Source organism: Sinocyclocheilus anshuiensis, unplaced genomic scaffold (genome assembly GCF_001515605.1).
Source record: "Sinocyclocheilus anshuiensis isolate Anshui unplaced genomic scaffold, SAMN03320099.WGS_v1.1 scaffold2751, whole genome shotgun sequence".
In the NCBI taxonomy this organism is placed as follows: domain Eukaryota; kingdom Metazoa; phylum Chordata; class Actinopteri; order Cypriniformes; family Cyprinidae; genus Sinocyclocheilus; species Sinocyclocheilus anshuiensis.
Window position 1 is genome coordinate 54,812 of NW_015541086.1, and position 12,551 is coordinate 67,362.

The 12,551-nt window shown below is 41.1% G+C and overlaps 1 protein-coding gene across 1 annotated transcript in view; it reads right to left on the minus strand.

Annotated features, from left to right (window-relative positions):
- The window catches only part of cfap74 (cilia and flagella associated protein 74), a 51,545-nt gene that overhangs the window by 33,418 nt on the left and 5,576 nt on the right, over positions 1–12,551 (minus strand). Inside the window, exons 7-9 of the mRNA XM_016489125.1 lie at positions 3,557–3,730; positions 2,363–2,473; positions 2,108–2,210 (exon numbers count right to left, since the gene is read on the minus strand). Coding sequence (XP_016344611.1) covers positions 2,108–2,210; positions 2,363–2,473; positions 3,557–3,730 — 388 coding nt within the window. The remainder of the gene's footprint in view (positions 1–2,107; positions 2,211–2,362; positions 2,474–3,556; positions 3,731–12,551) is intronic.

Sequence of the window (12,551 nt, forward strand, 5' to 3'; positions counted from 1 at the left end):
CTGATCCCCAGTTTAGCCCAGGAAGGGCTCCTGATCCCCAGTTTAGCCCAGGAAGGGCTCCCGATTCCCAGTTAAGCCCAGGAAGGGTAAAGTTAATTTAGCGGCGCTTCATAGTACAAATATACGATGACCCAAAATATACAGCAAAAGCAACCCAGAAGTTTTTTAAGGTAAAAAAGTGGGATATTCTGCAATGGCCAAGTCAATCTCCTGATCTCAACCCGACTGAGCATGCATTTTACTTGTTAAAGACAAAAGTAAAGGCAGAAAACCCCACAAACACACAACAACTGAAGTCAGCTGCAGTAAAGGCCTGGCAAAGCATCACAAAGGAGGAAACCCGATCTTTGGTGATCGGGTTCCAGACTTAAGGCAGTCATTGCCTCCAAAGGATTTTCAACTAAATATAAAAAACTGAACATTTTATTTATCATTATATTTATTTGTCCAATTACATTTGAACCCCTGAAAATGGGGGACTGTGTATAAAAATGGTTGTAATTCCTAAGCATTTTATGTTATATTTTTGTTCAACCCACTTGAATTAAAGCTTAAAGTCTGCAATTCAATTTCATCTTGATTGTTTCATTTTAATTCTATTCTGGTGGCATACAGAGCCAAAATTATGAAAATTGTGTCAGTGTCCAAATATATATGGACCTGACTGTATATACACTGCTCAAAAAAATTTAAGAAACACTCTCAAAATAACATCAGATCTCAATGGGGAAAAATATCATGCTGGATATCTATACTGATATGGACTGGGTAATGTGTTAGGAACAAAAGATGCCACATTGTTTGATGGAAAGGAAAATGATCAACCTACAGAGGGCTGAATTCAAAGACACCCCAAAAATCTAAGTGAAAAAATGATGCATCAGGCTAGTCCATTTTGCTGAAATTTCACTGCAGCAAATCAAAATGGTACTCAGTAGATTGTATGGCCCCCATGTGCTTGTATGCATGCCTGACAATGGCGGAGCATGCTTTTAATGAGATGACGGATGGTGTCCTGTGGTATTTCCTCCCTGATCTGGACCAGGGAATCACTCAGCTCCTGGACAGTCTGAGGTGCAACCTGGCAGCATTGGATGGACCGAAACATAATGTCTCAGATGTGTTCTAATGGATTTAGGTCAGGCAAGCATGGGGGCCAGTTAATGGTATCAATTCCTTCATCCTCCAGGAACTGCCTGCATACTCTCGCCACATGAGGCCGGGCATTGTCGTGCACCAGCATAGGGTCTGACAATGAGTCCAAGAATTTCATCCTGATACCTAATGGCAGTCAGGGTGCCATTGTCTAGCCTGTAGAGGTCTGTGCATCCCTCCATGGATATGGATACTGTGCTGGGAGACACAGCAAACCTTCTGGCAATGGCACGTATTGATGTGCCATCCTGCAGGAGTTGGACTGCCTGTGCAACCTCTGTAGGGTCCAGGTATCTCCTCATGTTACCAGCAGTGACACTGGTCCTAGCCAGATGCAAAACTAGTGAAAAACAGTCAGAAAAGATGAGTAGGGAAAAATGTCAGTGGCCTTCAACTGTAAAGCCATTCCTGTTTTGGGGGTTGTCCCATCTAGTGCACCTGTTGTTAATTTAAACAGGTTCCACTCAGACTCCATGTCTCCAGCCTCCCTAGGGATGAAGGAATACTTCCTCCAGAGGTGGAAGTTAAAAATCTTCTTAACAGGATCTTCTGCCAAATGTTCCTATTTCCCACCTACTATTTGTTTGAGTTTATTATGGCCAATCCATGATGAGAACAAATGTCCAACAACAGAACACAGCTCAGGTTCAAATCAAGTAGGCCATTCTTCCCAGTCACTCCTCTCTGTCATCACCAACATTGCCGTTAAAGCCTTTGGTCTAAGCCTTTGCTTTTGTCTAAGCATCTCCTTGAAGGTGATGAACCCACAAGGAGGTTAGTAAGCCCCATGCTGTTAGTTCAGGTTGAGCCTGACTTGGCCCCATGGAGCACCATGATTAAGGCATTACACACATATTACAATTTAATAATAGTGTAATTCTTCAGATTCTGCTTCCACAGACATGTCACAACTCCCAACTGAACAAACAACACATACGAATGAATTGAGTACCTGACTTGCAGCAAAACTGGCTTTAAGTGTCATCACTGCTGTCTGCCTCTTCTTTATTAGCTCCTTCCTCCTCTCTTCTGCCTCAGCCTCTTTCTGTTTCATCCTAGAACACAAGAGCTCTAAGAATAAGTTATATATTTCATTCTTTTGAATACACCATATAAAATTTTAGACTGGCAACTAATATGAAATCAGAATAATAAAAGTTGTAAATATAAAATAAAATAAATATAAAATAAAATATGCTGTAACTACCTCTGTAACGTCTGTTTGAGGTAGACAGCCACTTTGCGATGGCTAGCAAGAGCCTGTTGCTGTTGTTTCCTCTGAACATCCAACTCCAATTGTAAAGCCTTGTTATATTCTCTGTCACATGGAAGATCACACAAACAACATTGTTGTCTGAAAAATTAACAAACATTAAGAAATTTTCAATTAAAAGCTTTTTAAGTGGTGTTTGCCCACATACATCTCGCCTCTGTGATGCCAGGTTCTGTAGCTGTACTGTTGGGTTACTAAAAAAAAAAAGAGGCCATTCTCCTTGTTGGCAGTAGGTTAAAGACTATTTACTTTGTGTAAACTTACAATAAGTAATCTGCCAAGATAATTTTAAGTCAGAAGAGTCAAATAAGAAATAAAAAATAATTTTTTTTTTACTTAAATTGTTCTTTTGGTAAAGAAAAATAACAAATAGCTTCCTATATGAAATAGTTTCCTTCCTAATTGCTTTAAGGCTCTTTGGTGTCTACTGTAAATGCAAATATGTTCACATTGCATAGCCTCCTTTGAAAATGTATGGAATTTTTTTGCCTGTTTTACTGTACTTTCCATCAGGTAAAAATTCAACAACAAGCCTAAAAGTGACTTGACGTAAAGTGTTAAATGGATCAGGGCAGGCTAAGTTATTTGTCTACGTTCAAAGAAAACTGCTGGGTATGTGATGAAAGCTTTATGTACCGTATTGACCCGAGTATAAGACGATGTTTTTTTCTTGGAAATGCATCTGAAAAAACGCGGTCGTCTTATATTCAGGGTCTAGACTTTGACATATCAATAATACATCCACAACAATAGGTGGCGCCAAATACGCATAAAACGAGTGTGCCATGAAATACGTAATGTAATGCGTGTTGTAAAGATCGCGAGAAAACATTACAGCTGCATGAACATTAGCCTGATGGGACCAAACTCTCTTTGTGATTTTAAAACGTAAGATACATTTTACCAGTTTTTACCATACTTTCAAAACAAAAATTAAAATAGGAAAAATATGCAATATGAAAATAATTGAAGACAAAATGTGTTTTACTGAGAAAAAACAAGATTTGTTTTTTAAAAAGCCTTTTTCCAAAAGGTACATCTGGAAAAAGGGGGGTCGTCTTATAATCAGGGTCGTCTTATATTCGGGCCAATACGGTAATTGTGTGACACATTTCATAATAAATTTACATTTTGTCATGTTGTGCTTTATGTCTACGTTCTTTGATAACATGCTTCTCTCGTTGGAGTCTGAGCTTTTGTTTCTTCTTGTCCTGAGACTGGACGTTCTTCTCCTCCAGCTCAAGCTCTTGACGCAGAGACGAGAAGCGGCCCAGTTCTACTTCCACCTGACACAGCTCCAGCCTGAAAAGAAGGGCCAATTACAATCTACATTCCCAACAACAGTATGTATATTAAGGGCTTTCAACTATGATTTGTATATTAAATCATGCAGTGTAAAAAAAGGAGTTTGATAAACATTGTATAATTGCATGACTGCAACAAAACTTAAAAAAAATACAACATCATACCCAAGACCTCACTAACATACAATCACCTATTCAATCTGTGTTTTGGGTGGTTCTTTGCCTCCATGTCATGCATTAAAATAATTTAATGCACAGCTAGCCATGCATTGTCCCGTTTATACCAAGGTAATTTGCCAGCATTGACAAGTTAGAACAGTTGATGTTTGCAGCACACTATTTGACTGGAAGGGTAAAAATGCTGGTTATTTTTGTCAGTTACGGCTCATTAGATCCAGCATTCTGCCCGCTTTATAACAGACACAAAGATGAAGTAGTGTGTTAAGATCACATTTATTTGAATGAAGTTTAGCATTTATTTGAATTAATTACTGAAAGAGAGAGAGAGAGAGAGAGAGAGAGAGAGAGATGAAAGTTGTGTGTGGGAATTACCTGCGTCTGTGTGTATCTCTCTACAAACAATGAAGATGTGAGTTTAGTTACTTCAAAAACATCGTGTGTTCTGTGCTGTGTGCATGCAGCAAGATCTCCGATCTCTGTGTGCGTGCGTTTGTGTGCGTCAATTAAAGGGTTAGTTCACCCAAAAATGAAAATTAGCCCATGTTTTACTCACCCTCAAGGCATCCTAGGTGTATATGACTTTCTTCTTTCATACGAATCCAATCGGAGTTATTAAAAATTATCTTTGCTCTTCCAAGCTTTAGAATGGGAGTAGGCAGGTGTTTTTTTTTTCAACTGTCCAAAAGACGTCAAATAAAGCGAGCGCATCCATAACAGAATTTAGGATAACTATATAAAAGTTTACTAACATTGAACTAATTTTTAAATCCTTCAAAGCACACTTTTAGGAAATACAATAATAAAAGTCCTCTGTATATTTTTTGCAGTAGTATACTTTATTTCAATTCACTAAAAATCCATTTAAATCTCAGTGGTATTTAGTATACTTTTGCAATTGCACTGAAGTATTACTGAAGTAGAAATATACTTTTAATTAGTGTATTTATAGTGTATAATTTTGACAATTTTATTTAGCACAAAAAAAAAATAAGAATGTACTACAAATGTGCTTGCTGGTATTTAAGTATTTTTTAGTGCATTCAAGTATACTTTTTTCCTGGGATGCTTTGAGGGTAAGTAAAACACGGGCTAATTTTCATTTTTGGGAGAACTAACCCTTTAAATATAGAATGGCGATTAAACTGACTTGGAACTACCTGTGCATTAAAGTTTTAATGCATACCTGCCAGCCAATTAGAATCGAGTATTCAGAGAGAACCGGTATAATATGAACTACTATATTGGAAGAGGCTCATAATAATGAAGTATTAACTACATTGAAGAACTGTGCTGAAGTTTATCTGGCTTTCTCCTCCTTGTCCATAAGATTCTGCTGTGCCAGTTCCACATTTTGCATTTCGGAAGACAACAGTTCATCTGTGTTTTAATCTGTTTTTTTTTTTTCTGTCATGCAGTGTGCAAAAAGCCTTCAGAGCAAAGTAGTTGTGCCTTGGTTCACGTGACTACAGTGTCATGGTTACAACAGGTTGTGTACCCATGGTGTATGCTGGGCTCTTCCATTATGCTGTGTTCTGTATTTTATAACAGTGTGTTTTAAACAATAGTTTTTCTTGCTCATGTTCTGATACCTTCTGAGCACAGGAATTGTGCCTTAGTTTTCAATAGGGGTGGTTATGGGCTGTCAAGCATAAAGAGGGATAATTAATAATCTTTTAATAAACAAACAGGGAGAAAACAAGAATATTGTCACGTTTCGCTACTGTGAGGAGCACGGAGACGAAGGAGCAAGGGTAGACATATACAATTCCGGACGAGGGAGAACAGAACGGGCTAGAACTCAAATAGGGCAGATAACGAGGGGCAGACAGATGAGGAGGATCATTAATAACAAGGAACACCTGGAATTAATAGAACTAAATGGGGACAGGAACCAGAAGGACCAAATAAGGGCAAGGAAGGCACATGGGGAGCAAAGCACACACAAAACAAGGAACAGAGTCTGACAAATATAGAGTAGACGGTATAAAGTAGACGGTGGGAGGAGCCAGGAGAAGACCCAGACTTGACCCCAACGAATTAAGTAATTACAGAGCGATCTCGAATCTCTCTTTTCTGTCAAAGATACTAGAAAAGGTAGTTGTAACACAGTTTTTGTAGTTCGGGAAGAAGGAGATGGGAACCAGCGAACATTTAAACAATTTAATAAAATAAACAAACACAAAATAGTGCGACAGCCCCTCGCGGACGATTGTCGCGCACAAATAGAACCAAAACACAAAATAAAATCCAGGCCTGGTCCTCTCTCGTCTTTCACCGTCGTTACTCCTCCTTTTTATCCTTCTGGAGCTCCTCCGTGAGACTCGAGACCGGTGAGTGGCGCAGGTGTCGCTCATTAGCAATTACTCCACCGGCCTCGCTCCGTTCCCACGGCTCTCGGCCCCGCCCCTCTCGTCACAGTAGTATCATCATAACTATATTCCTTCTTAAAGAAAAATGGTATCTGTGAGGATTTCCAGTCAGGATTTAAACCGTATCGTAGTACTGAGACTGCTCTCATTAGAGTTACAAATGACCTGCTCTTATCATCCAATCGTGGTTGTTTCTTTCTATTAGTGCTACTGGCTTTTAGCGCCGCGTTTGACACTATCGACCAACATTCTTTTGCATAGACTAGAAAATTATGTTGGCATTAAGGCCACACACCAAGCTGACTTCAAAGAACTAGCGGCGATGAAAGCCGATGGTGTTGTCGCCTAGCGTCAGCAACGTCGGACCAAAAAGCTGCGCTTGAACACACTGCTCAGACTACAGCCGACTGCAAACTAACACGTGTCTTCTGCGCCTGCCTGAGAGGAATTAGCTGTCTATATCAGCAGCTATCCATAGTAAATATTCATAATTCAAAAGGAGAAACCGAAACAATGATATAGGAGATATATGAAGATATATGAAACGTAAACAAAGCAGCACTTTCTTACCATTTAGAATATTAGTTATGCTGATAACTTTAACATTTTAAGCGGCTCATATGCTTATGAAAATATTTGCATATTGGAATGCCTGGGTAAGATCACATAACGTAAGAACAGCCTTCTGCCAGTGCTGCTTTCATTTACTTTCTCGTTTTAATTTCTTTCACTTTAATTCTTACACCGCCGTAAGCTCGACGAGAGCCGCCAAGTGGAACACACCAAACAAACTAGCCTGACAGACGCTCACCGACGGCCTGATGTTGGCCGACAGCTGACCATCGGCTTGGTGTGTCCCGGCCTTTAGAGGAAGTGCATTGGCATGGTTCAAATCGTACTTATCTGACCACCATCAATTTGTGGCAGTGAATGAAGAGGTATCATACCAATCACAAGTGCAGTATGGAGTACCTCAAGGCTCAGTACTAGGACCGTTACTTTTCTCACTCTACATGTTACCCTTGGGAGATATTATTAGGAAACATGGTGTTAGCTTTCACTGTTATGCTGATGATACTCAGCTCTACATTTCTTCGTGGCCCGACGAAACATACCAATTTGCAAAACTAACGGAATGCATAGTTGATATAAAAAAACTGTATGACTAGTAATTTCTTACTGTTAAATTTTTAAAACTAAACAAAGGTGTTAATTATAGGACCAAAAACATCCACATGTAATAACCTAGAACACTGTCTAATACTTTATGGCTGCTCTGTCAATTCTTCGTCATCAGTTAGGAACCTAGGTGTGCTATTTGATAGCAATCATTCCTTCGAAAGCCAAAATGCAGCAGCTAGAGTTCTTACTAAAACCAAGAAGTATGACCATATTACTATTAGCCCAGTTCTGTCAACACTGCACTGGCACCCTATTAAACATTGTATACATTTTAAAATCTTGGGGGACAGCGGCCCACGGGGGAATCGCCGGAGGGAGAAGTCATGGTGGAGAACCAGGGAGCCGTCTGGCGGAGAGGAAGAGGAGCCCAGGACGGAGAACTGCAGAGCCAGGGAGACACCGAGGATCGGGAGGGTCAAGGCGGAGCTGATGGCTCAGGTGACCGAGGCAGAGGTGGGGATTCAGAAGACAGCGGCAGAACCGGAGCAACATAGGACCAAGGTTAAGCAGGAGGAAAGGAGAAGGGTCGATGACTGACCAAGGCAGAGCCAGAGGGACAAGGGAGCACGGTGGAGCCAGTGGGATGACAGGCCACAGTGGAGATGAAGGAACTAGGAGCCAAGGCGGAGACGATCGGTCAAAGAACCGAGGTGGAATCCAGGCCTCGGAGGCTGGAGGCAGAGACTGGGGATCCTCACACCTAGGTGGAGCTGGAGACTGGAAGGCCCGAGGCGGATCAAAGCACCCGGATGGCACTGACTGAGGGTGAGCTCAGGGACTGACAGGAACCAGTGAAGACAGGGCTGAGGAACTGGCTGGCTTTAGGAGAGGAGGCAACAGAGGGAGGCTGGGAGGGAACACAGGTGAACAGTAGCTTAGAACAGTGTTTCCCAACCTTTTTTTAGTCGCGGCACACTTTGGAAATTTTAACAAATTTGTGGCACCCTACAAAATTGATTTCGTCACAATACTTGAATTTCTAACTTCGATATGATACTTTGAAAGGTATAGATATTCGGTACAGCAGGGAAGAACTGCAGAATATACTGTCATACAGATATTTTTAATATTATTAAAAAAAATGTGTCCATCAATGGTGGCAATCAGTAGGCTAATTTCTAATGAAGAGACCAATTTATATGACAGATTTTAATGTAGGCTTTTATTCATATGTAAACATTGTTTAATTACCATTATAACTAGCTATCTCACATATTTTTGCTCACTCAGTGTATTTTTGATTTTACAGTGGGGTAATTTTGTTGCAGTAGCACGAGATAGCTTGATTTCAAACTTTGAATTGAATAGAAAATGACAAGTAAGCAGTCAGTAATAAAATAAGAACAAATAAAGAAATTACTAATGATAGCACAAATAAAAAATAATGATATAATATGATGAATAATGACAAATGAAATAAATTGCTTTTTAGTTTTTCAGGTAGGTCTAACGATGAGCATGAACGATCAGCAACAGTGTAGCGACTGAGCGGAGCGCACACGCATAGAAAATACGCAGAGCGTCACACCACGTGAAAGTGAACCCTGAGCAGTGAACTAATTATCGTCAGCCGGAATTTCGCCATCAGAAAAGAGATGCTTTTTTGAACATTTTAGCAATTTAAAAATATTAAAAAAGGAAACACTGGAGGTTCAGGGGAATTGGAAACAACCTTTCCAAACCAGTCAATAAAATCCTCCTCAAATAAGTTCCTTATAAAAGTTCCCAGAGGCCAATTGCAGCTCAACCTCAGTAGCTGGAGTGTGGGTGGAGTCCCTATCAGCTCCCTCGATCTCGACGAGGACTCCGACGACTCCATGTTGCTGACTCATGCACCTAGTAAGACGTTTCATCAAGCTTGGGCTATGGGGCGAAGTTTGGCTCTGTTGCATCCGTTAGTGCTGGCTCCTTGATCACAGCGGGTACAGGCTCTCTGTCTGCTGTGGACTCTGGAGTACTATCCATGTAGCGGAGTGATGGCTGGCTGGGCTCTGGGTCAGGAGTGGGGCTGGTGAAGTCCTCTTCGGCGGGGCAGGCGGTGAATGGTGAAGGTTATTTTCAGTGTATTTAAAGTGTTTTCTGCCCCTCGTTTCCCGTCCGGTATTGATCGTCAACCCCGATCAATGTGACAGAATACTGGACACAAACAGAAAGTATGCGGCGCCCCTTCTCCCCATTTTGTTTTTGTTTTTTGAAACTCTTTTGTTTTCTTGCCCCTCCCCCCCCGTGCCAGCTCCTCGAAAGCGCCTTGCTGTGCCTGCTCCTCCAGAGCACCCTCCAGTGCCAGCTCCTTGTAAGCGCTTCCCAGTCCCCGAATCCAGCCCAGAGTGGGCTCCTGTTCCCGAGTTTAGCCCACGGAGGGCTCCCGTTCCCGAGTTTAGCCCAGTGAGGGCTCCTGTCCCCGAGTTTAGCCCAGTGAAGGCTCCTGTCCCCGAGTCTAGCCCAGTGATGGCTCCTGTCCCCGAGTCTAGCCCAGTGAGGGCACCAGTCCCCAAGTTTAGCCCAGAGAGGGTTCCAGTCCCCGAGTTTAGCATAGAAAGGGTTCCAGTTCCATGTCCAGCCCAAGGAAGGCTCCAGTCCCCAAGTCAAGCCCAGGGAGGGCCACTGTTCCCGAGACCCCGAGCTCCCTGTGCCGCCATGGCACCCTGGACTGCCTGATCCGCCCTGGAGGTATTCCCTGTGTCCCAGTCCTGCACCAGCCTCCACGGCGCCCCCCCCCCCTCCCTGGTGGAATTGTTACGGCGCGGGACGGGGGAGTAATTTCAGACTCTGTTCCGTGTCTGTGTGTGTTTCCTTCCCCCACGTGCTCCATGTTATGATTATTTCCTTATTTGGTCTTCCTGTTCCTGTCCTGATTGTGTTATCATTTGTTCCAGGTGTTCCACGTTCTGTTCCATTGTTCCCAGGTGTGTCCCATTAGTTTCAGTGTCTTTAAAGAGTTTTCTGCCCCTCGTTTCTCGTCCGGTATTGATCGTCAATTCCCGTGTCCTACGTGTGACTCCTGTGGTGTCAATGTCAAGACTGTGTATCCTGATTCTCCAGCGTTCTCCTCGTTCCTTGTTCCTTGCTCCTCACCGTAGGCGCAACGTGACAGACTCAGATTCGGACTGCAATTGTGAATTAACTTGGACTCGGACTTGGAGTTGGACATTTTGGACACAGACATTTTTCAGAGTACAGACGACTCCAAGTCATGTTTAAATATAAAATATTAAAAAATAAGTAACAACATAAAATTAAAATAAAAAGACATTAATAAACATCTCCCACTCAAACTCCATTGATTAAAAACTAGGTCTCGACACAGACTCGACAAGGTGAACATGGACCCAACACTACTCAATAGTACATCTCAAAATTGGGAAGATTGTGATTCAGATCGTGAATCGTGATTGTGTGTTATAAGAATGTGATATGATTTTTGGATATGACATCGCCCAACCCTAATTCTCACAGGCACTACTTGGTTCTTGTGGTTACAACAGGGTGTGGTGCATGCTGGACCCCTCATGTTTTATAAGGTTCTCTGAACCCTAGAGAAGGGTATGCTATCCAATTTTTAACTCAACTGGAGACTTTGTGTTGTGTTGTTCCAGCATCGAGACCTTGTTTTTGATCACCTTTGGAGACTAGGTTTGAGAATAAATCTTCTGGGGTTGGAACTGAACTCATGCATGATGCAAGAATGACTTTCTACTGTTCGTGTCCACTCGTTTCACCTCTGTCTGAATCAATCTAGAACAGAGCAAGACATTCCTGTAGGTTTATTTTGCAGACTTTGAGTCTCATCATAGAAGCTTCACCAGTGGTACAACTGGGCTTAATATGGGACTGTTTCAGTAATGGGTCAGCATCAGAGGAATTTGTCCCTGTTGGCATCCTTACCACTTACTTATTAAGTGTTATGCGCAGGTACTGTCATACCATGTTACAATGGACATGACCCCAGTTTTGAACTCAGGGTGTTTTGTTGGTCAGAGTCTGTCACCGGATGAGGATTATGACAGACCGTGTAGGATGGGCTACAGTTTTTTGGGTTTTTTTGCCTTTATTATACTGCACAGTGGAGAATAGACAGGAAGCAAATTAGGGACAGAGAGAGGAGGGCAGGATAAGGAAAGCACCACAAGCCAGGACAAAAAAAAAAACTCTTTTAGTGTTTGGCCGAATAAGCGAAAAGACAGAATAAATTGTACCGAACAATGACGTGACGTGACCAAATAGAGGCGCACAATAATGCAGCAAACATGTCGGCAGAGTGGAAGCATTTAAAACTGTCCAAGAAATATGCAAAAATTATTAAAATCACCGACAGCGAAAGAGTGCTTAGTGCTGCATCGCAGGTCTTCAATGAGAAGAGGAAGTGGTGGTTGTTGCTGGTTACTGTATGATGATTGAAATCATGAAATGGCCTTAAACAATTAATAAATAAACTGCAGAATGTTATGTTTTCTAATACACACATGAATTGCATGTATTCAAACAGTTTTGCACGAGCTCGCAACTCCAGGGTTCAAAGTCCAAAGCGCAAGGAAAATCTGCGCTGAAACAGAGTTACTCATCAGTTGTTCAGTAACATTTTTATGAATTTTTACAAGGCATGTGACAATGCGATACGTGCAACAAACATCTTCCCTAATTTGTAATGAGAATCATTTATAAATCTTCTGTTGTCAACAAAAAGAAACAATGAGACCTTCCTGCGGGTTTCTGCCAAAATAAAAGCTGAGAAAAAGCAAGAACTTCATCAACATTCATAAATGTTAGTATTGTAATTGTACTGTTGTTCTGTAAAATAAAACAAAGTAAGACAATAATAATGATAATAATAATTACAACAGATCTATTAATACATTTATTTTAACATTCACACATAGTGTTCAAATTAGGATCAATAATATTTTGAAATGTTTTAAAAGAAACATTTCAAATGATTTCATAATCCTTTTTTTTAGGATTACTGATAAACTAATGTAGTTTGATTTGTATTAGTTATCTATTTTAGTTTTAGTTACAGTTGTAGTAATGTTGTCATTTTATTAGTTTTTTATTATGTCTATATAGGTTTTTTATTAAGTTTTAGTTTTA